The following is a 25,460-nucleotide window of genomic DNA, read 5'->3' as shown; positions in this document are numbered from 1 at the left end:
ATACACATAGAGAAATAAAGAGCATTGGTAAAGGCAATTATAAAAGAGGATGAATGTATTTTTAAATTGGTGACTCATTTCTACTGTAGGTTTTAAGAGACAACTGCATAAAGTAATAATTATAAAACCGTACTGATGGGCTTACAACATAAAAATACGTAATTTGTGTGACAATAATAGTACAAGGAAGGCAGGCGAACGTGGAGGTGTATTGGAGCAAAGGTTTTGTGTATTACTAAATACTATTAATCTGAACTAAATCATTTTAAATTAAGATACTACTTGTAATCCTCAGGGGAACAATTAAGAAAATATTCAAAACTATACAGTAAAAGAAACAACAGAATTAAAAAGTACATTAGAAAGTATCCATTTAAAAAATAAGAGAGTAACAAGAAAACAAGTAACAAAAAACCAAGAAGTAGAGTAACAAAAAGGACTGAAGATACAGAAAACAAATATTAAAATGGCAGATGTAAATCCTACCTTAGTAATTACATGCAAATTGTTTAAATATCCTAACTGAAAGGCAGAGATAGAATTGATTAAAACAAATATGATCTAGTTATATTCTGTCTATAAGAGATACACGTTAGACTCAGACACAAGCTGAAAGTAAAAAGAAAGAAAAATACACCATGCAAGCAGTAAAAAAAAAAAAAAAAAAAAAGAGAGAGAGAGAGAGAGAGAGAGAGCAGGGGAGAGCTGGAATGGTTATCATAATATCAGACAAAATAAACTGTAAGCCAAAAGTTATTGTGAGACAAAAACAACATCACATAAAAACATGTTCAATCTATCAGGAAGATATAATGATTATAAACATATTGCACTGAACAATATAGCTCCATAATACATGAAGCAAAAAATAATTAACTGAAAAAATATACAATTGAATAATTATAGTTGGAAACTTAAATACCTACTTTCAATAATAAATAGACAACTAAGCAGAAGAACAAAAAAACCCCAGAAAGTTAAACAACTATAAACAAATTACACCTAACATCTGAAGAACAGCAGAATACATATTCTCCTCAAGTGCACATGGAACACTGTCCAGAGACCAAATGCTAGGTGATAAAACAAGACTTAATAAATTGAAAAAAACCCTGAAATCATATAAAGTGTGTCATCTGATCACAATGGAATTAAATTAGATATCAATGACAAAAGAAAATCAAAAGTAACACTCTTAAATAGCTAATGAGTCAAAGAAGAAATCAAAAAGGAAATTGAAAAATACTTTGAGGGGTTCCTGGGTGGCTCAGCCTGTTGAGCATCTATCTGACTTTGGCTCAGGTCATGATCTCACAGTTGGTGAATTTGAGCCCCACATCGGGCTCTGTGCTGACAGCTTGGAGCCTGGAGCCTGTTTCAGAGTCTGTGTCTCCCTTACTCTTTGCACTTCCCCTGCTCATGTTCAGTTTCTCTCTCTCAAAAATAAACATTAAAAAAAAAAGAAAAAAAAAGAAAAATACTTTGAGATGAACAAAAATGAAAACATGACCTGCCAAACTTATGGATCATATTTCAGCAATGCTTAGAAAAAAAATTGGCTATGCTAAAAACAACAAAAAAACAAAAAACAAAAACAAAAAAAACCAAAAAACCCTCAAATTAATAATCTCATTTTCCATCTTAAGAAATTAAAAAAAAAAAAATAAAGGCAAAGCATAAGGACATAAAAGTATTAAAGCAGAAATAAAATTTAATATAGAGAGAAAAACAATGGGAAAAAAATCAATAAAACCAAAAGGGCACTCTTTAAAAAAAAAAAAAAAATCAACAAAATTGATAAACCTTTAACTGAACTAATCAAGAAAAAAAAAAAAATGACAGAAGGCACAAATTACTAAAACTGGTAAAGAAAGGTCTTCACTGCTGACCTTATGGAAATAAAATAATTTTTTTAAAAAAACATACTATAAACAAGTAAACAAAGAAGATAATTTGGATGAAATGGACAACAAATGCACAAATGAACATTCCTAGAAATGTACACACTACTGAAACTGACTCAAGAAGAAATAAAAATGTGAACAAACCTATAGTAAGCAAAAAATAAATAAATAAAATAAAATAAGAATTTAAAACCTGAAAAAGAAAAGCCCAGGCTTTTGAATTCTGCCACTTATGAATTCTGCCAAACATTCCATACTCTTCCCCACCAATTCCCTTAAAAATAAATAAGTAAATAGAAGAGGGGCACCTGGGTGTCTCAGTCAGTTGAGCATTTAACTCTTGATTTTGGGTCAGGTCATGATCCCAGGGTGGTGTGACAGAGCCCTGCATCACGCTCCATGCAGTGTGGAGCCTGCTTAAGATTCTCTCTCTCCCTCGCTCCCTCCCTCCTTCCCTCTGCCCCTCTTCCCTGCTCGTGCTCTTTCTCTCTCTAAAATAAAAATAAATAGAAAAGAGAACATTTCCCAACTCATTACATAAGAGCAGCATTACCCTGATACCCTGCAAACTACAGACTAAAAATTCCTTAAGAATATAGACACAGTGTCTTTAACAAAATACTAGCAAACCAAATAAAGCAATACATAAAAAAGATAAATCATGGCCAATGAGATTTATCCTAAGAATGCAAAGGTGGTTTAATACCCAAAAATCAAGCAATGTAATATGCCATATTAAAAGGATAAAGGATAAAAACCAACTATCATCTGGGGCGCCTGGGTGGCGCAGTCGGTTAAGCGTCCGACTTCAGCCAGGTCACGATCTCGCGGTCCGTGAGTTCGAGCCCCGTGTCAGGCTCTGGGCTGACGGCTCGGAGCCTGGAGCCTGTTTCCGATTCTGTGTCTCCCTCTCTCTCTGCCCCTCCCCCGTTCATGCTCTGTCTCTCTCTGTCCCAAAAATAAAAAAATTAAAAAAAAAAAAAAACAAAAAAAAAACCAACTATCATCTCAAAAAGTGAAGAAGTTCAAAAAGTGAAGAAGTTGTGACAAAGCCCAGTACCCTTTCATGATAAAAACACCTAGTAAACTAGGAATAGAAATAAACTTCCTCACAGCAAACACAGCTAACAGCATATTTAATGAAGAAAGATTGAATGCTTTCATCCTAAAATCAGGAAAAAGACAAGAATGTACTCTCTTACCACTTCTATTTAACATTGTACCGAATGATCTACCAGGGCAATTAAGCAAGAGAAAAAAAAATTTTTTTAAAGGCATTCATATGGAAAGGAAGAAGCAAACTATCTCTATTTACAGATGACAGGACACTAAAAAATTCTACAGAATCCACTAAAAACCTATTAGAATACGGAACAATTTCAGCAATGTGGCAAGACACAAGATCAGTATACAAAAATGAACTGTATCCTTATACATCAGTAAAGAACAATATAAAAATGAAATTAAGAAAACAATCACACTTATACTACCTACAACAAAAAAAGAAAGCCTAACTGTAAAGTGTGAAACATGTACGCTAATAACTATAAAACATGTTGAAAGAAATTAAAGAAGCTATAAATAAATGTGAAGGCATCCCATGTTCATGGACCAGAAGACTTACCATTGTTAAGATGACAATACTCCTCAAATTCATCTACAATTCAATACAATTTCTATAAAAATCCCAACCGTCTTTTTTTTTTTTTTTTTGCAGAAATCGACAAGCTGACCTTAAAATTTATATGGAAACGCAAGAGGGGATCCAAAATAAGTAAAATAATCTTAAAAAAAGAAAAAAGCTGGGTAACTCACATGTTCCAATTTCAAAACCTACCTCAAATGTACATTAAACAAGACAGTAGGGTACTGGCATAAGGATAGACATATAGATCAATGAAAAAGAACTGAGAGTCCAGAATACTCTCACATTTATAGTCAACTGATTGTTGACAAGTGTGCCAACACAATTCGATGGGGGGAAAACAATCTTTTTAACATGGTGCTGAGACAACCAGATATCTATATATAAGAAAATGATATTGGACCCATACCTCACATGATATACAAAAATTGACTGAAAATGGATCACACACCCAAATGTAGACCAAAATATAGACACAAAATTTAAGGATGGTTCCTTATGAGAAATCTATCAATGTAATTACAAATTTTAAATTAACTAAGGAAGAAAAAATGATTACTTCAATAGATGCAGGAATAAAAAGTAATATCTTAACTTGATAAGACAGTTTCATCAGAAATAGACCATAAACATCAGACCAAATGATAAAACTTTAGTAGCATTCTTCATTAAATCAATGAAGAATGCATATTAAAATATGCTGATGTTTACATTTTCCTCTGGAGATTCTGATAAAAATGTTCTGTGATTAAACCCGGGCATTAAGGTTTTTTTTTTTTTTTAAGTTACTCAGGTGACTATCCACGTTGACACAAGGATACAAACTTTAAGTATATCTAATCAACACTGTGCTAGGGGTCCTGGCTATACAATAAGACAAGAGGAATAATAATTTCTATTCTTAATAGTAATAAAAACATTCAACTACTTAAAAATAAACTGATCAAAAAATACAAAGATCTTTATTAAAATAGCTAAGATAATTTAGTAAAAGACATAAAAAAATTTTTATGCATTCCCAATCAAAATCCCAAAAAGATTTTTCATACAACTTGACAAGCTGATGAAAAAACCAAATGGGCAAGACAGGCCCAAACAATTTTAAAAGGTAACTTAATATAGGCTAAAAGTGTTGTTTTACATCAATGGGGTAAAAGGCAGGTTAATAATTGGTGCTTGGAAAACCTGCTTATTCACACTGGAAATAAAAAGTTAAGTCCTAACTCACCCTACCACAAAAACAAATTACATATAGATGAAGGAACAAAATGGATTGGGAAAAAAAAAAACCCTAAATTTTAACGGTATTAAAATATGAGACATGTTTATGACTCAGAAAATGGAAATTTCTCAAAGTAGAAAACATACCAGAAAAAAATGTAAGACAGAAAAACTAAGACTATATCAAAATTAAGAACACCTACACAAAAGTTTAAAGATAAGCCATAGATTGGGAAAAGATGTTTGCAACACATAAAACAAATGATTAGTATACAAAATATATAAAAATTATTAAACATGGATTAACAAGAAGAGGATAGAAAAACAAGCAGAAATAAATAGACAGTTCAAGAGGATAAACTTGAATGTCCTAAAACCATACAGAAAGATTTTCAACCTCACTACTAAACAAGAAATAACAAATAAAATGAGATATCATTTTTATCAAACTATTAGCAAAACAGTCTTAAACCCATAATAATAAGTTTTGTGTTTTTTTAAATTTTCTTTTAAGTTTATTTATTTGTTTTGAAAGAGAATGTGCACAAGCACAAGCCGGGGAGAGGCAGACAGAGAAGGAGAGAATCCCAAGCAGACTCTGTGCTATCAGCATAGAGCCTGATGTGGGGCTCGATCTCCTGACCATGAGATCATGACTTGAGCTGAAATCAAGAGTAGGATGCTTAACAGACTGAGCCATCCAGGAGCTCCAATCGTAATAATAAGTTTTGATATGAGTGGAAGGAAATTAGTACTGACATTCATTGCTGGGATAAATGTGAATAATAGTAATTTTGAGGGCAATTTGCTATTGTCTACTGAAACTAAAAACTGTATTTCCTGTGTTCCAGCAACTCTACTTATAGTCCAGCACAGTGCAATTCAAAGAACTTTCTGTGAAATGGAAATGTATCTGCTGTCCAATATGGTAGCCCTATGTGGCTACTGAGCACTTAAAATGTCACTAGTGTAACTGAAGAAGTGAATTTTTAATTTTATTAAATTTAATTAACCATAATTTAAATTTAAATAGCCACATGTGACTAATGGCTACTATATGGGACAGCAAAACTCTGGAAAAACAACTGCATATGTTCACAAGGATACGTTTCATATGGAAATGACTTACAGTCTACATACAGAAGACCAGTTAAATAAGCCATGGTATCCCACACCATGGAGTTTTATGTGTCAACAAGAGAAGGCCAACTGATACATACCAAATAGAAGGATCTCAAAGACAGATTGTATAATAAATTTCATAGCCACATGTACTGTAATTTTTAGTAACTAGATTGGTTTTATTGTTTCTAATGTTTATTTGTTGGTTTTATATAAATGGTGTCCACAGCTACAGAGGTGTGGAAGCATCCATAACCAAACTTGATTATGTGTAACTCTGAGATGTAACTGAGATGGAGACACATGGAGAAGTGGGAGTGATGGTTCAAGAAGACATTAATAAGTGTCTATTAACATATTATTTCTGTTGTTAAAAATCAACATAGGGGTTCCTGGGTGGCTCAGTCGGTTAAGCATCAGACTCTTGATTTTGGCTCAGGTCATGATCTCACGGTTCGTGAAATAGAGCCCCACATCGGGTTCTGCATTGACAAGGCGGAGCCTGCCTAGGATTCTCTTCTCTCCCCCTCTCTCTCTGCCCCTCCTCCACTCATGCTTGCTCTCTCTCTCTCTCTCTCTCTCTCTGTCAAAATAAATAAACTTAAAAAAAAACCAACATAGACTTTAACTTTAAAATGTATCAATTTTCAAAAGTGATAATTATGATGAAAAGAGAAAATGAAGAAACAAAGCGTTCTAACCATCATACCAGAGCCATGAGAATGTCCATGACCTCCATGCTTGAAAACAAATATTCCTATTAGGTTTACCACAAACCCAAGAATTGAAACAAGAAGCAGTCTCTCATGGTGTACATCTGGAGGGGCTAATGCTCTCTAGAAAACACATAATACAAACAAACAGCATTGATATAATTTTTGAGTGATCAACTGGTAAAAACAAAAAGCAATCTTTAAAAATTTTTATTTTCAGAATTAAAAGTACTCTATAAATATATACCAAAACAGTTTCTAGAAAAAAAAATAGCACTCACATACTGCAGACAAGGTAGTAATTACTATTTTTTAAATACACACCAATATTTAAAAGCATGACTATTTGGTCTAAAAACCATCCCTTTTTGGTATCATAAAATACTGCCATTCATTTCAGGTTCATTGATCTTTCAATTTTCTCTTTATATTTCTTTAATATGCCAAATATTACAAGTTCACTGACAAAATTCTCGGATTTGTTTAAGAACTCTTCCCAGCTGACCTCACTACCCAGACCGTGCCTTTACTTTTCACAGCGTCTATAATTCATTCATACCTTATAAAGCACTATCATTTAATGGTTTTCAATTTCAAGTAGTTTCACATATATTTAATTTTTCCACTATTTTGTAAGCTCCTCTTACATATTTTACCTAATCTAAGACTGTCCTCAATAATACTTAATAACAGTGTAAAGACAGCTTTATACATGTATCTTTAGTTCATAAACATTTTCATTGCAGAAATGTAATTTACTGACTCTAATCATTATCTACAATACCTCAACTCCTTCTGAGAAAATAAAAAAAGCAGTGAAGATCAAAAACAGGCCATTGACAAAGCCAGCCAGAACTTCCGCTCTAACATACCTAAAGAAGAGCAAAGTAAACAAATGAATTATTATTTCTTAAAAATCAAACCATACATTTATATACATTCAGAGATTCTAAACCATATTATATGGTTAAAAGCAGCCAGCAAAGTCCTAGTATTTATAGTATAGTATGCTTTATTCTATATATACTGTAGAAATGAGGAAATGACTTTAATTATTATGAATTATGTATAATAGCAAAATGCCATAAACCACATCCATCTCTACAAGCCAATCAAAAGACCTTCTTCGAGTAAGTACGTTTAGAAAGACCCTGCACAGAAACATAAATTTCAAGTTGCCCCTGGAGAAGGAAAAATTGGACTGGACAAGGAGGCAAAGAAGGAAGGATCTAAGAAATAAAAAGTAGGAGCAAAGGACTTTTCTGAAAGAGGGGTTTAATAACTTATTTGCTTCTTTTCTAAAAACTCCTTATACTTTTTGTTTTATAACTTTCAGTTTTGAAATCTTTGGAAAATGGAACTTTGATCTGAAGGAAAACACAATCATCCTAGAGCCAACTTAAGATTTACATTCCTAATCACTCTTTTCTAAGATTAATACATTTAACAAAAACTTTTCAATCGCCTATTTTTAGAATCAATCCTGGCTTCACATAATTTTAATTAAACTATTTTTTAAATGCCTGCCTTTTTCTCTATGGACTTCTGAAACTTTCTGCTTACTACCTGCATGAAGCATCAGGGAAAGATTCTATTTTTCTGTTAAGGTATATGTGGCTTAGGTAAAGTCATTAGAAACTTCAACTTGGCAGTTTTACATGTCCTAACTTGATTCAAAGGGTGCTGAGAGCAGTTAATCACTATGGTCCTTAAATAATATAATAGGAACATCAAAAATTCTGCTTTTCCTAGCTTTGTCAACTTCTAGATTATACAAGCTTTACTGTAAAAAACATTTTTAAAGAGAACAAACTATTTAAAATGTACTCGTTTCAGGGGCACCTGGGTGGCTCAGTCAGTTGAGTGTCCGACTTTGGCTCAGGCCATGATCTCACAGTTTTGAGTTCGAGCCCCACATCGGGCTCTGTCTTGACAGCTCAGAGCCTGGAGCCTGCTTAGGATTGATTCTGTGTCTCCCTCTTCCTCTGCCCCTCCCCAGCTCATGCTCTGTCTCTCTCACAAAAATAATTAAACATTAAAAACATGTACTCATTGCAGTTATGTTGAAGTTTGCTCTTTCAGTACATTCCAACATAGCTTGTATTTCTACATTCAGAAAGAATGCAGATTTCTACCTTCTAATACATATGAATGAATTAGATTTACATATTTGTCAAAGCATATGCCTTTTTATTTTTCAGGAGAAAACATTCATTAAATTCAGCCTGCTTCCATAGTAAACACTTAGGAATTTACCTAATCTATCAGCAGGGTTACTAACCTCAAAATAAAATAAGCACTTTCTTTTAACCCACTCTTCTATTCCCAAAGCTAATGTTTGATTGAAAGCCTTTTGTCCTTGAGTTCCACTGGATTTCAAGATCAGAGGTAGAAATGTTTTTCAGGCATCTTTTTGTCTCTAGTGCCTAGCTTAGTATGTGCTTAATAAATTCTGATCCGCTGTTGGACTCAAGTGATTTAATCAGGCTTAATATATTTGCTAACCTTGCTTGCAGGAATCAAGTGAAAATTTTGTGAAAACCAGACATACTTGACTTTACAAATAACTGTTTACTTCAACAGAGTGAGTCTTGGAATTAAAACATATAATTCATGAACATGCGATTGCCTAATTAAGTATGATGGCATCTGGATTCTTTAGCCAAGGCAAAAAAGGATACACGTACATATACATATGTGTGAAGGCATGTACATACGTATCTACCCATCAGACATATATTATTTTTATACTGGCATCGCTATTTCAAAAATAGTGTGACCAGATACAAAAATGACTTTTCTATAGAGAAATACTGAAAAGTCTTCTGCCTCTCAGATTCCTCCTAATCTTCTATTGTGGTCAGTCTGCTATTGCGATCATACTGAATCAGGGTTTTGGAGATTCATCCCTAGGCTTAGTCTATCCAGTGTCATTTTGATGTACTGGTACCTATATTTTACTGCTTACTACTATAGCAATTATTAATAGGTTCAAATGTTGCATCAGATTTTATTCCCTAATTTTTTCCTTCTTAAAAGAAAAAGGCAAACAAGAAAAAGAATAAGAGATAAAAAGATGGCAAGAATATTACTCCCTCATATAAATGAGTTGAAGTTGCACAGTTAAAACCGCTATGGTACTGAAGGTATCAAAGTTATGCCTAAAAATCATCTTACAAACCATCTTACAGTGGAGACTACGCAACCTAAGTAGAAAACAACAGATATCCTAACGTGTAAGAACTGAGAACTTTTATAGTCACCTATTCTTTATCCCAAAAACTTGTTCAGTAAGATACTCTAATCAGATTTTTGATATACGATATATACGAATTACTAATTTTCCAACACAAAATTAGAACTTTACATACAATTTTTCTTTAATGATTCAAAATACACTTAAGAATCTTTTGATTGCATGATGCCATGGAAAATGTTCTTTTCTAAACTGTTTGGATTTATTTATATACAGATCTCTCGCTCTAGTCTATAAAAACAGTATAATTAGTGGTTTTGCCTCGTTTTTATAACCTTACAAATAATTATATCACTTCGGTTATACCCCAAATCAGCAAGTTTTGTCAGAATTTCATATATCTCACTTTTGGCACTTGTCACAATGTACAGTCATTATGGTATTTTTACTGAACCATTTCCCCATCTGACCACAAGTTCCTCCAAGGCAGAAGACATATCTTATTCATCTTTGTAAGAGGCAAAGGATTAGACTCACAGTGGGCCCTCTGAAGAGAACAAGAGCATGTAGAAGAAAGACAGTGTGTGCTTGCTTGTTCAAGAACAAAAGCAAAAGGTGGAAAGAAAGAGGAAAGCAGTGAGGGAACAAGAGTAAAAGAACAAGGGGAGTAAGAGGCAGTGCGCTAAGAGAGTGGATATGAGCAGGCAGGAGAGAATGAGAGACGCTGCAAAGGAAAGAGAGCCTTCCAGGAGGAGGATCAGGGAGAGAAGGAAAGAGACTGGGAAAGGGAGAGAAGAAAGACTTAGGGCGGAAGAGGTTGAGAGAGAGGGAGAAGGGAATAAGGAAGACCTGAGAGATACAGCAGTCAAGGGTAGAGGGAGAGAACAAAGATGCGCGGGAGAAAGAGAGGAAGGAGAGGGTGGAAGGCTGAGGGATAGACAAAGACCATGAGCACAGGCACAAGGAACTGGAAAGTACAAGAGAGGAGGTTAGGGAGTTCCGGAGAGATGACAGTGAGCATGAGGATGGGGATGAGAGTGAAAGAGAAAAAAAGTAGGAAAGAGTGAAGAAAGGAGAGAATGTGAGAGAGCACTCACAAGGGAGCTAGACAAGTGTCAACAAGTAAGAGGCAAGGGGGTGCAGGAAGGAAAGAGAAAGTGGATGGGGAGACAGAGAAAAAGGGTACTACCTCTGAGTACTGGTTACATGTAAATATAATTACACTGCAAAATACTCTATGAACTCAAAAAAGAAAACACCCAGGCAGATCACTCGAACATCAGAAACTCCATTGTTTCCCCCAATCAGAGATGGACAAAAGGCAAACCCTGCCTCGAAGGGTACGAGGCTTGGAAGTGAGACCAGATGTGCCAATACGGTCTCTTCAACATAAAAACACTCTCCAAATATTTGATTAGTTATCCAAATTCAGCAATAGTATGAAAAGAAGTATTTTTCATAAAAGCAGAACTGAAGAGGGTAATATAAAATCAGATTAGAAAATAATGATTTTAAATAAATTAATGGCAAAATATCTCTTTAAAAAAGAAACCTGACCATTTTCATAAACTGAAATATTTTTTCTTCTTCTTAAAAAAATTAGGTTAAGAGTTGAGGAAGTCCCCTATCTAGCAAAAAATTTCACTTAAAATTTTCTGGTAAAACCAAGATGTCCTATCTCTAAGCAAAAGAACTTCGATGCAAAAACAAAAAATATATATATACTGTAGATTGCAATTACATACTGTTCAAAAACAGGTTAAAACTAATCCACCAAGTTAGGGAAGTGCTTGTTACTCTTGGGGAGCGACATGGGAAGGAACGAGAAGGAGGCATGAGGGGGGATTCAAGAGTTCAAGTTATACAAATGTGTTCAATTTGTGAAAATTCATTGTGCTTAAGATTTATTTTCTGCATTTCTTATACTTAGATAAAAAAGTTTTTAAAAGGTCTTACCCATAAGAGAAAGCATCATTATCTCTCCATTTTGAAATAACAGATGCTGCCAATCCAGCCAAAATGGCAGTGCTATCGAAAAACATGTGAAAAGAGTCGGAAATCAAGCCTAAGCTGTAAAAGAACAGACATATTGGCATATTATAATAGTAACCAAATAGTAGGCATCCTTCTATACATTCTCTAAATATCCTTCTGCTCATCAGGAACTAATCTTCTAAACAGACAACCTTGAAATATGATATACAGAAAGACATTGAGGATAAGTTTTAAACATCTCAGAAGGAAACTTCACACCCCCTGCCCAAGAAAAAAAAAACAAGCTTCTACTGAAAGAGGGGTTTCTAGAAACAAAGCTAGCTGCTACTGGATGAGCAGCAGGAATCTGCCCACTCTCTGATCGCTGACAAAGGTCAGCGACCACTGAAAGAGAGAAAAAAAAAACCAGCCATCACTGTCAGGGGCAAGTCTGAAGCCAGCTTGGGCCCAAGATCTTACACTGATACAAAGCAAAGGTCTGCTGTTGTTGGAAGAGGAGCAAGACAATCATTCCTTCTCTTGATACAAGGCTGCGGAGAGAGGTGGGAGAAGGGGCAGGAACGTTAATAATAACCACTCTGGCACTCAGGTGACAACGGACTGCCTAAAATTACAGCTCCAGCAGGAGGACCAAATTCTCTCTCCCCACAGCCAAAGCCTTGACTAGAGTACAAAACAATAGCAATCTACCACTGAGAGCTGAGCAAGAGCACAGAGACTCCCCTATGGAACAGGTGAGCGTGACTTGTTGAAAGCTGAGTAGAGCAAGAACACTGAGAAAACCCTCCAGGGCCCCAGACCCTACACTAAACACAAGGTGGTAGAAGCCACTAAAAAAATTTGAAGTTGGTAGCTTGTTGAAACTAACTAGCAATAACAAAAAACACAAAACCCAACTAGCCAACTATGGATCAGAGACTCAAAACCCCACACTAATGGCCTGACAAAACAACAGGGGTACACATTTCTGGGCATAGATACTATCAACCTTGGTCGCTGTTAATCTTTTAAACATAAGATCCAGCACTCAATAAATATTTATAAGACACATAATAAGATCAAGGGGCAAAAACCAACCAACCAACCAAACAAACAAACAAACAAAAACCACTGTCAAGAGCTAAAGCAGTCAAGAGAATCAGAACCAGAAAAGGCCTAGAGACTGGACTAGGATAAGGACTTTAAAACAAATATGATTACTATGTTAAAGGATGTTGTATAAAGCTGTTGAAGATTCATGAACAAACTGAGGACTTGCACGTAGATAAAACTATAAAAGAATCAAACGGAAATAACAAAAACATTTTTTAAAAATCACAATATTGAAGAGAAATAATAACATACATGGGCTTCTGAGCAAATGGGACACAGACAGAAAGAATCATGTCAAGAGAAATTATCTAAGTAAAACACAAAAAATTAAAGGAGTGGGGGAAAGAAAAAACACAGAACAGAGCATTCAAAACCTGTCACATCTATCAAAGAGACTCAAATACAAATATTTGGATTCTCAGTAACAGAGGAAAAAAATAGGGTAGAAAAAGTATTTAAAGAGAAAATGCTGGAGAGTTTTTGAAAACAAACCACATATTTAAGAAATTTAATAAACCCCAAGCAGGGGGAAAACCCTACATACCTCACAAACTGCTCAACACCAAAGAAAAAAGAGAAAATCTTGAAAACAGTAAAAGGAAAAACAAAGATAAGATTATTAGTATATTTTTCATCAGAAACTACTCAAGGCAGAATAATGGAGCAATGTCTTTAAAGTACTGAAAAAAGATGCCAACCGAAAATTCTGTATCTAACAAAATATATTGAAAAATGAAGGCAAAATAAAGATTTTTCCAGACAACCAAAGCGGACAGAATTCACTGCCAGTAGATCTGAGTTAAAAGAATCAGAAGTTCTTCAAACAGAAGTAGGATAACAGATGGAAACAGATTTGCATAAAGAAATGAAGATCACTGAAAATGATAAATATGTGAGTAAATAAAAAAGATACTTTTTCAGGGTGCCTGGGTGGCTCAGTTGGTTAAGCATCCAACTCTTGATCTCATTTCAGGTCTTGATCTCAGGGTCCTGAGTTCAAATCCTGCACTGGGCTCCACACTGGGCATGAAGCCTATTTTTTTTAAAAAAAGATAATTTTTCCACTTTTAGTATCTTTAAAAGATCATTGAGAACAGAAAAAAAAAAAAAAAAAAAAGAAAAGAAAAATAAACAAACCAAAAGCTGGTTCTGTGAAAATATCAACAAAATTCACAACCTGTAAGTAGACTAACCAAGAAAAAAGGTAAAAGATTCAAATTACTAAAATCAGGAATGAAAAAGAAAAATTACCACTGACTTTACAGAAATAAAAAGGATCATAAGAAAATACTATGACCAATTATAGGCCAGCAAATTAGATAACACAGAGGAAATAGACAAATTCCTAGAAACAGTCTTGCAAAACTAAAAAAAAAAATTTCAAATATAACAAACAGACAAATTGAATTAATAATTGTAAAACTTCCAACAAAGAAAAGCCCACACCCAGGCAGCTTCACTGGAAAATTCTACCAGACATTTAAAGAACAATAGATACCATCCCTTACAAACTCTCCCAAAACACAGATGATGAAGGAATGCTTCCCAATTCACCATGTAAGAGCAATATTACCCTCACACCAAATGAGACAAAAGACATCACAAGAAATGGAACAAACTAATCTTTTGCAAATATAAACACAAAAAACTTCAACATTCACTAGCAAGTGGAATCCAAGTATATATATTTGAAAAGTACATACCACAACCAAGTGAGATTTATACCAACAATGCAAGGTTGATTTAATATATGAAAACCAATCAATCTAACACATCATATCAACAGAATAAAAGACAAAAACCACATGGTCATCTCAACAGGTGTAATAAGAGTTTGACATAACTTAACACTCTCCTTTATATTAAGAACAATCAACAAACTTGGAATAGAGAGAACTTTCTCAACTCTTAAATGGCATCTACCAAAAACCCAGAGCACCATTAAAGGCCAAGGACTGAATGCTTTCCCCTAAGATCGGATATAAGGATGTCTCATCTTGCTACTTCTATTTAACATTGCACTGGAGGATCTAACAAGGGCAGTTATGCAAGAAATTAAAAAAACAAATAAATAAAATAAAAAATAAAAAGTGAAGGAGTAAAACTATCACAATTTGCAGATGACGGGATTTTATATATACAAAATTTTAAGGACGCTACTAAAAACCTATTAATAGATGAATTTGGCAAGGTTGCAGGATACAAGATCAACATACAAAAATGAACTGTATTCTTAATAGTAGTGATGTAAAAAAATAAAAAAAGATTTCCATTTATAATAGCATCAAAAAATAAAATACTTGTGAATAAATTTTACAAAAAAAAGTGTTAAATTTATACTCTATAACTATAAAATATTGTTGAAAAAATTAAAGAAGACCTAAATAGATGGAAAGATATCTGTGTTTATGGATCAGAAGACAACATTGTTAAGATGCCAATATTTCCCTAGTTGTTCTACAGAGTCAACTCAAACCTATCAAAATCCCAGTTGACTTCTTTGAGGAAACTGACAAGCTGATCTTAAAGTTTACATGGAAAGCAAGGGACCTAGAATAGCCAAAAAAATATTGAAAATGAAATCTAAAGTTGAAAGACTCATACTTCCCAATTTCAAAACTTTACTATAAAGTTACAGTAATCAAATAGTATGGTGCTGGCACAAAAATAAACAAATAGAGCAACGGAATACTATTTAGAATCTAGAAATAAACCCTCACATTTATGGTCAGCTGACTTTTGACAAGGATGTCAAGACATTCCAATAGTGGAAAGAATAGTGTTTTCAACAAATGTGTTGATACAACTGGATATCCACCGGCAAAAGATGACTTTTGACATTATAAAAATTACCCAAAATTAACCCAAAACAAAATTAACCCAAAAAATTAACCCAAAAAAGATCAAAGACCTAAACATAAAACCTAAAATATTCACCACCTTGGATTAGGCAATAGTTTCATATATATAGAAGACATCAAAATCACAAGCAATAAATGAGAGAACAGAAAATATAGACTGGATATCACTGGAATTTAAAACTTTTTTTCTTCAAAGGACATTATTAAGAAAGTGAAAAGAAAATGCACAGGTGGGAGAAAATATTCACCAATTCTACATATGACAAGGGGTTTGCATCCAGAATATATGAAGAACTTTTTTTTTTTTTTTTCAGATTTTATTTTTAAGTAATCTCTATACCCAACCTGGGGCTCAAACTCACAACCCGGAGATCAAGAGTCACATACTCCACCAACTGAGCCAGCCAGGCACCCCTATACGAAGAACTCTTAAAACTCTTCCAAAAGATAAGGCACTTGGGTAGCTCAGTCAGTTAAGCAACCAACTCTTGATTTCAGCTCAGGTCATGATCTCGTGGTCTGTGAGATCTAGTCCCGCACTGTCAGCACGGAGCCTGCTTGGGATTCTTGCTCTCCCTTTCAAAAACAATAAACAAATGTTTTTAAAAAACTCTTCAAGGGGCACCTGGGTGGCTCGGTCGGTTAAACATCCGACTTCGGCTCAGGTCATGATCTCACGGTCTGTGAGTTCGAGCCCCATGTCGGGCTCTGTGCTGACAGCTCAGAGCCTGGAGCCTGTTTCAGATTCTGTGTCTCCCTCTCTCTCTGCCCCTCCCCTGTTCATGCTCTGTCTCTCTCTGTCTCAAAAATAAATAAACGTTAAAAAAAAAAAATTAAAAAAAAAAAACAAAACTCTTCAAGAAGATAAGTAATCCAATTTCTTAAATGAAACAAAGAATCTGAATAAACATTTCTCCAAAGAAGACACACAAATGGCCAAAAAGCACATGAAAAGATACTCAACATCATTAACAACCTTTCAGGGAAATGCAGGTCAAACAATGAGCAACAGCTTCATAACCACACTATGACAGCTAAATCAAAAAGATCAATAACAAGTGTTGGTGAGGATGTAGAAAAATCAGAATTCTCCCACACTGCTGAATTTAATTTGGCAATAAAAATAGATGAATACTAATTCACGTAGAATATGGATAACCTTTGAAAACATTATGCTGGGTGCAACAAACCAGTCACAAAGGATTATACACTATATGATTCCATTTACATGAAAAGGCCAGAGTAGGCAAATACAAAGAGACAGAAAGTAGATTAGCAGTTGCCTAGAATTAGGGCAAATCAGGGGATAAGGGAATTAGAGGGCAATGGCTAGAGGTGCAAGGCTTCCTTTCAGGGTAATAAATATCTTCTAAAACTGATTGTTCTGATGGTTTTACAACTCTGTGAACATACTAAGAGCCATTCATTCGTATACCTTAAATGGGTAAATTGTATGGCTTATAAATTATATTTTAATAAAGCTATTTTTAAAAAATGATAACTATCTAAAGCAGGAATCAGCAAGCTATGGCCCAGACTACCATCTATTTTTGTAAATAAAGTTTTATTGGAAAACAGTTACACTCATCTGTTTATATACTGTGTATGGTTGCTTCTGTGCTTTTACAGTAGAATGGAGAAGTTGTGACAGAGACCTTATGGCCCTTAAAGCTTAAAATATTTGCCATCTGCTGCTCAGATAAAGTTTGCTAACCTCTGGTACAAAGCAAAAACAGGTACTGTATTATGGGGTTTAAAACACATAAAAAGTGAAATGTATGACAATAATGGCACATAGGACAGAAGGAAATGGAAGTGTAATATTGTAAGATAAACATATTATTAATTGTGGTTAAGTTAAAAGTTCATATTACTCATGCTAGAGCAACCACTAAAAAAAGAGGCATAGAATTCTGCACCAACACAAAACACATGTCCTGCTACCACTGGAAAAGGAGCAAGAAACTTACTCTCACCCAAGACCATCCACATGTACAGAGGAGAGTTTTGCTTTCACAGAAGGGGCAAAAATGTTGGGGGGAGAAAAAAACCTACTCCCAGGGCCCAGGCTCACGGCGCCTGCCTAAGGGCCTGGGTTAAGTTAATGAACGCCCCTTTGCTCTCACCACGAACTTAGCACTGAGTAACAAGAAACAGCAGTCTGCAGCTTGGTGGGATCGGTGGGGGAGGGTAGCCATGCCCCATTTGAAGAGTTATCTCTGTACTGTGTTAAAAAACCACCAATAAAGACATTGCTTCTGATTTTATTTTCTCTTCTATGATAAAGAACTAATATGGTAAGTTACTTTTAAAATTTAGTTTCAGAAAATTCTCTCTCTATTCTGATAAAATGTAGTTGTGTTGTAGTAAAACCTGACAATGAGAATTTTTACCCATCGTGCCTTAACTTTATGGAATTTTATAACTAAATTTAAAAGTCAATTTCAGTAACTACATTAATTTACACTTTCAGTAGGCTTACTTTTTTCCTCTCTATACACGATTCCTTATGTTTTTATTTCTATAACTTAAGGATTCTATTATATATGTTACTTTTATCTTAAATGGCCATAAATTAGTTGTAGAAGAAGGCAGGGTATTCATTCTAAATAAATATAAATGAAAATGATACACTGATGTACACATATATTTAGTAAAACCTGCTGTGAGTTGAATTGTGTCCTCTTCTAAATTCTTAAGTTGAAGTCCTACATCTCCATTACCTCTGCTGTGAGCTAATTTGAAAACAGGGTCACTGCAAACATAATTTATTAAGATTAGTTAGTTTAGCAAGGTGGGCCCTAATCTAATATGACTATTGTCCTTATAACAAGAGGAAATCTGGAGACAGACATGCACACAGAGAGACTACTGAGTAAAAGATAAGGCACATATCAGATGAGGCTTCTACAAGCCAAGGAATGCCAAAGATTGCCAGCAAGGCAACTGAAGCTAGGAGAAAGCATGGAACAGATTCTTCTATGCAGATCTCAGAAGGAACTAACACTGCCAATACCTTGATCTTAGACTTTTAGTTTCCAGAACTATAAGACAATAACTTTCTACTGTGGTACTTTGTAACAGCAGCCCTAGCAAATTAATACACACTAGCACTATCTTCTTTACAACAAATTTATTTTAAACATATTTAGTGGACACCAAACACTGCCTACATGGGAGGGAAATGGTAAACCTCTTCTGTACACCACAGCAATTAAGTTCCCTTTTCAAGAGGTTTAGATATAGCTTGGCAATTTTAATACTCATCAAAATGAGATTTTCAATTTATTTAAATTTTAAGTAAATTTAATTTTCATTAAAGATTTTTTTTTCAGAGTGCATGCATGCACATGCATGCACAAGTGGGGAAGGGGCAGAAGGAGTGGGAGAGAGAAGCTTAAACCAGACTCTATGCTCGGCACGGGGTCCCACGCAGGGTTTGTTCTCATAACCATGAGATCATGACCTGAGCCAAAATCAAGAGTCAGACGCCTGACTGAGCCACTCTGGCGCCCCCAAATGTTATTTCACTTTTAGTATAGTATAAAATATGATTCTACCTGAAAAACCACTCCCTCTTCTAAAGTGGAATCATGTTCTCTTAAAGCATTGCAATGTTTTTTTAAACCTGGTATCACGATTTGAAAATTACTCAGCTGCAACTATATAGACAAACTCAAATGAAAAAGAGTCTACTTCTAGTTCTCTGTTCTATCATACATCAAAACACTACCCATGAGGAATGTCAATTTTATTGTTCATCTTCAATATTAGCAAATGTTTCTTATTATGAATTGTCATTTAAACCACATGGCATAAATTTCCTTGTAAATAAAGACAGCATAAGAATATTTCAGGTTATATGATTTACATACCAAATGTAACCTAATAAAGAACAATTAGTTGTTAAAAGCAGCATACCTGTTTTAGGCTCCCATCTTTAAATACTGTCAGTTTCTCTAAAATTAATTTTTAAACTTTTTTTAAGTGACTACTTTCTAAAGATATTTTAATAAAGAAAACTTCTTAGAACATAAAAGAGAAACCTGATCACTGAAACAAAATATAATAAATGTGAATAAAACATTTAGCAAAAGAAATTCTCAAAAAAAGATTTTATTTAAGGTCATTGGGGCAAAAACAAACAAAAGGGAGAAAGAGAGTCCATAAATTGAGATTTCAGAGACATATCAACCAAATATGCTTGGATAGGAGTTTGGATCCAAGTATGATTTTGTTTGGATTAGATCTTATTTGGATTCTGACTTATAAAACTAACTGTAGAAAGAATTTCTGAGACAATAAGGATCATCTGAACCCTAACTGGACATTTGATATTAATAAATTCCTAATTTTTAAAGATGAGAATGGCACTGGGTAGTATTACTGGGTGGGGGGGCCTTTTTTTTTTTAGAGACTCATACTTAAGTAGTTAGGAAGGAAATTATATTTGGTATCTGTGTTAAAATAATCCAGTGGTGAGACAGATAACACAGAGGAAATGAAATAGACTACATGTTGATAAATGATGGGAACATGAGGTCCATTAAACTCTCTTTTCCTTATGCTTAAAATTTTCCATAATAAAAAATTTTAAAAAGATCTGGTAACTAAGCTAACAGTATATCTATAGTGTGTTGTTAAAGATTAATTCAAAACTGAAGACAGGGAATAATCACGATAACTTTCCATGAGATGGACAGTAGAAAAACTTAACTACCAATTTATTAGGAAGAAATTAGAATCCTGACATTTGCATAAGTTGTTAAACTAATGACAGTTATGGTAAAAAACCCACAACTCTATTACATTCCATTATATAATCCCTTACTTAAAAATATTCTTAGCAAAGGGGCGCCTGGGTAGCCTAGTCAGTTAAGCATCCGACCCTGGCTTGGTCATGATCTCCCAGCTCGTGAGTTTGAGCCCCATACAAGGCTCTGTGCTGACAGCTCAGAGGCTGGAGCCTGCTTTGGATTCTGTCTCCTCTCTCTGCCCCTCCCCTGCTCATGTTCTGTCTCTATTTCAAAAATAAATAATAAACATCAAAAAAAATTTTTGTTTTAATTTCAGCAAAGTGGAATACTTGCCTGCATTTTTAAGGTGAGTAACAAAACTACAGGAAAGCAGAAGTCATCACCATAAAGTGGTAAACAGTGTCTTTTAAGAACGGAAAAGTTGATAAAAGACAAAGATAAATATCTTTTAATTCTATAGAAAAATGCGGTTAATAGAAGCATTTTCTTTACCAAGTTACTTTACAAATATATGACATATTATACAGAAGTAGGGACAAATCAATGTCCAGTATGGCCTCACACATTTCCTGAACAAATATTTACTTTGGTAATACAAAGACATTTACCTTTAGAGTTATATGAGTTCCCTCTATGTCTAAGGGGAAAATTGTTGCAACAGCTTTGGTAAAAAATATTACTGAAGTTTTCTAACAAACAGTTAAGTACAGTTAAAAGAGCATAAGAACAAAGGAAACTATAGTGGAATACTAGGAAAAAAATCACAGTGTAGTGGGAAAAAAAAAAATCCCTGGATGACAGGTGCTTCTAGGCTTTACTGCTACTCTGGGGGAAAAAAAACAAAACAAAACCTGGGCCTCAGTTTTCTATCTATAGAAGTCAGACTAGTTTATCTCTTTCTAGTCTCACTTCCTGAGCCTACAGTATGCATATATTTCCTTTCTTTTTTTGGTAAAGAATCCTTAACTTTCAGCAGAATACCTGTTTGACTGGAACAAAGATGACATTTGCAAGTAAGCACGACTAATAAGATAAAGGCTTAGCCCTGAACTATAAGTGTTCTATGTGTGTCCAGATAAATCTCCTTAAAAGACACTATATACACTTTTTACCTCTTTTTCTCTCTGTTTTGGACAATCTGCTGCTAGGGATAGTTGGAATGACAGCCATCGTGAAAATAAAAGTTTTGTGATATGTAAGAAATCATTATTTGGGGATTTTTCTGTAACTTGAAAAAGCACTTAATCCTAGATGGTACAAAACCACATACTTATACTATATTAACTCAAGATGAAGTAGTTACTCAACAATAATACCAAAAGAAAATAAAATGATAGAAAGAAAAGAATCTTAAAAGGAAAGATCACATATGGTATCCCCATCATTTTCTTCAAAGAGTAAGAGAAAAGAGGAGTTGTAAGGTTTTCCTCCTCTCTAATAGGGCAGTTAGTACACTTAGTGTCGGTAGATTAATTCCATACATTCATTATTCCTTCATTCCTTCATTCAGCAAATATACATTAGCCATACTATGTGCCATGTACTAAGGTGCCTGAATAAGACAGAAAAGATCTCTACATTAAGGGAGCTTACATTATAGCAGAAAAGTAAAAGGCAGTGGATATTTAAAGGTGGAAAAATACACAAAGAACTTAGCTATTCTTCCACCGATGACACATTCTCACCATCAAAAATATGAACCAAGTCCTTCCTTTAAATAATGAATGCTCTAAACAAGAAGCAGAACTATTTATTTTTTGCAACTGGATCAACAACTGTTTCTATTAACCTTTATTCGTGAAGACAGCATGTTTTATTCACCTTTTAATTCTATAATGGAAAAAATTCTTGACATTTCATGTTCATAACATCTTGAAACTTAATTTTTATAGAATGAAAATGAACACAGAAATGACTATGACAAACAAAATAAATTCTGGTGAGACATTTATTCAAGGAACTTAAAATCTAATTGAAACTTCAGGAACAAAGATAATCCAATTATATAAGGAAATTGTTGACCAGTCAACAAAAGGGACTGAAACTGCGATATCTAAATAAGACACAGAAATCCAGATTATGAAAAGGCCCAAGCAATTTTTAAACCTGTCAAGGCTTCAATAGCAATGTATTTGTACTTCCAACCCACTGATAAAAATTAATATCGGTAAGTGGTGTGGACATGGATGTTAGTATAATGATGAATACCTACTAAATGATTTAGGTAAGACAGACACTAGCTCAGAGCTAGATTTCAAATGTGGAAGATATAATAACACAAAGAGAGTAAATTGTAGGAAAAGAGATCCTAAGGTTAGAAAAACAAGCCACCAAAGGGCAGAAGAAAAAGTCATGTACCACTGATGTTTTCCTTCGGTACTGGTGACTAATGGCAAACGGCTTGGAAAACAATGGTTTTAGTACAGTGATTGAACAATGCAGGCTTGTTCGCTTATATGCAGTTATTTTTCAATTTGGTACAGTACCAGAAATGTATTTTCTCTTCCTTATGATTTTCTTAATAACATTTTCTTTTCTCTAGCTTACTTTATTGTAAGAATACAGTAACATAATACACATAATATATAAAGTACATGTTAATCAACTTTATGTTATCGCTAAGGATTATGGTGGACAGCAGGCTATCTGAAGTTAAGTTTTTGGGTAGTCAAAAGTTATACACAGATTTTTGACTGTACAGGGTTCATTTCCCTAATCCCCATGTTGTTCAAGGGTCAACTGTAATTTCTTCAATAGATCTCTACAGATCAAAAAATTTACTTTATACCTAACTTTCCACGAAAGAAGTGATGTGGGCACTTCAAATATAATTCCCCTGAACAAGACATTTCACATAGTAATTTATGCCATAAAAGGCCACAGTGAAAGATAATGTATTGTAATGTAAAGTGTACACATATAAACCAAGTTATAGCCTGAATACAATCAGTACACATGCCACAATATGGCATAATTTAAGAAGAGCAAAATATATTATAAACACTGTATATTTATAATAAAGCATGATTATTATACTATAACATAGTGTTTTTAACATGCATAATACATTGAAGAATATTAATATTACAAGATAACATATATCTGCTTCTCAGAGGGTTCAAAATGGTTATTACATACACTAAGATTTTACTATGTCTCAATATTCCTTTTAAAGTAGTGACTAAATCAATAACCTTCATAATGTGCTGAGTATTTTTTATAAAACTGAGTTGACATCTGAACTGAAAAGAAGTCCACTTTTTAACATAAAAATGTAAATGTCACAAAAAATGGTGATCTTATTTAACGTTATTGCTCAATCTCGATAGAGATAAAGATCAAGGACAGCAATTCTCTCTAAAAATGGACTACAGAGGAAAGAGACTAACTCTAAGTAACAGAAAATAAAGCATAAATAGCATAGGTTCTTAATCTAGGGTTCAAAATCTATTTCAAGGAACTCCATATCACTCCTGAAGTTTTACATAAAATTTTGAGGGTTGGCTTTTATCAGATTCTCAAATGAGTATGAGATTTAAAGAGGAATCTGCACACTTAGAAATGTAACGATCTTATTGTTAGCTGCACAATTTTACAAGACCTTAAGTTATTCAACAGTAAATACCTGGAAATAATAATATTTCAATTCCAGAGTTCCTGGATTTACCTCTTCCCAAAGCAGGTTCAAAAACAAAAAAGCCCAAAGATGGCACAAAAACCCATCAATTCAGGGGCTGTAAGTTTTTAGAAAACTGTACCGGATTTTCTACTGCAATCAAGACCAGAGGGAAATCATGAGACAGTTGCAGCATAAAATTAAAGAGAAGAGAAGTGAATGACACATATTTCTTTGGATAGCTTCTTTATAAAGCTCTTAATAATAAATTAGGTCGAACATCTAAGATATTCCGTCTCAGATCTTAAGGGTGAAATCCAGATGCCACTCCCCCAGAAAGAAGCAAGGAACACTCCCACCCAAAAGACGCAGGAAACAGGTTTCTTCTAATCCCAAGAAAGTGGGCAAAGCTAAGGTTTGTAGTTAGGGATGACTCTTTCCATCGGCCAAAATGAAGAAGAGACTGGTCACTCTTACTTGACGGGGCGGGGGGGCGCGAGGGGGATGGGGGCGGGGACCCAAATCTTAATAACTGCTGCACGTGATGGGCCCCGGATCTTAAACGTAGCCTTGCCAGATTGCTGTGGATATGAGAAAGCAACTCAGCAGCAGAGCTGAACAGCAAAGACCTGAACCTCCTGGTGAGGAGCTACGTGGCATTAAGCAAACAGTGCTTCGTTTCCCCCACCCCCTGCTTCCGCCCAAACCCTTTTCCCTTTGGTTACCAGTTGCTCCAGATGCCGTAGAGTAGTTCAACAAAAGCGAAAGAAAGGTTCAGGCACAGGAAGAAAAACAGGTTCCGGGACGTCTTGTCCGACAGGATAGACCTGGGAGTGATAAAAGTGGAGAAGAGGCGGGAGAGTCAAAGGGGTGCCAGGACCCGGAGGCTGGGTCCCGGTTTAAAGACCCTCCCAGCCCAAACGCTCCTTTCCTCACAGCGAAGGAAGGTGTCCCTGATGCTCCCTCCCTGGATCTCGGGCCATCCTTAGGTCTGGGCCTTCTCCCCTACGTCCGGATACCCCTTTCCCGCAAAAACAGCACCCCGCACCTAAACCAGCCCGAAATCTTGCCGAACAGATTGAACTTGGGTGGTTTGTATTCATCGTCCTTGATGGACAGGGGTAACATCTTCTCTGCCCGGCGAAGGGCCGGGTCTACTCCCCTCTAGTAGTGGCTCCGTGGGTGATGGTAGTGACAGCGGCGACGCCTCAGGTGGGATTCCCCAGCGTTTGTCCCGGGCCGCGTGCCGCTTCGAGACACAGACAGACACAGACACACACCCGGGAACTCGCCGACTTCCGGCCCGGGCCGCGCAACGAGTCCTGGGACACGAAGTGG

At 35.0% G+C, this 25,460-nt stretch overlaps 1 protein-coding gene across 1 annotated transcript in view; it reads right to left on the bottom strand.

Annotated features, from left to right (window-relative positions):
• Positions 1 to 25,422, bottom strand: part of SLC30A7 (solute carrier family 30 member 7) — an 84,228-nt gene extending 58,806 nt beyond the window's left edge. Inside the window, exons 1-5 of the mRNA XM_007093623.3 lie at positions 25,171 to 25,422; positions 24,848 to 24,949; positions 11,758 to 11,871; positions 7,390 to 7,477; positions 6,602 to 6,728 (exon numbers count right to left, since the gene is read on the bottom strand). Coding sequence (XP_007093685.1) covers positions 6,602 to 6,728; positions 7,390 to 7,477; positions 11,758 to 11,871; positions 24,848 to 24,949; positions 25,171 to 25,250 — 511 coding nt within the window. The 5' untranslated portion in view covers positions 25,251 to 25,422. The remainder of the gene's footprint in view (positions 1 to 6,601; positions 6,729 to 7,389; positions 7,478 to 11,757; positions 11,872 to 24,847; positions 24,950 to 25,170) is intronic.
• Positions 25,423 to 25,460: the final 38 nt, after the last annotated feature.

This window comes from Panthera tigris, chromosome C1 (genome assembly GCF_018350195.1).
Source record: "Panthera tigris isolate Pti1 chromosome C1, P.tigris_Pti1_mat1.1, whole genome shotgun sequence".
Taxonomy (NCBI): domain Eukaryota; kingdom Metazoa; phylum Chordata; class Mammalia; order Carnivora; family Felidae; genus Panthera; species Panthera tigris.
This window is presented reverse-complemented; position numbering and strand designations above follow the sequence as displayed.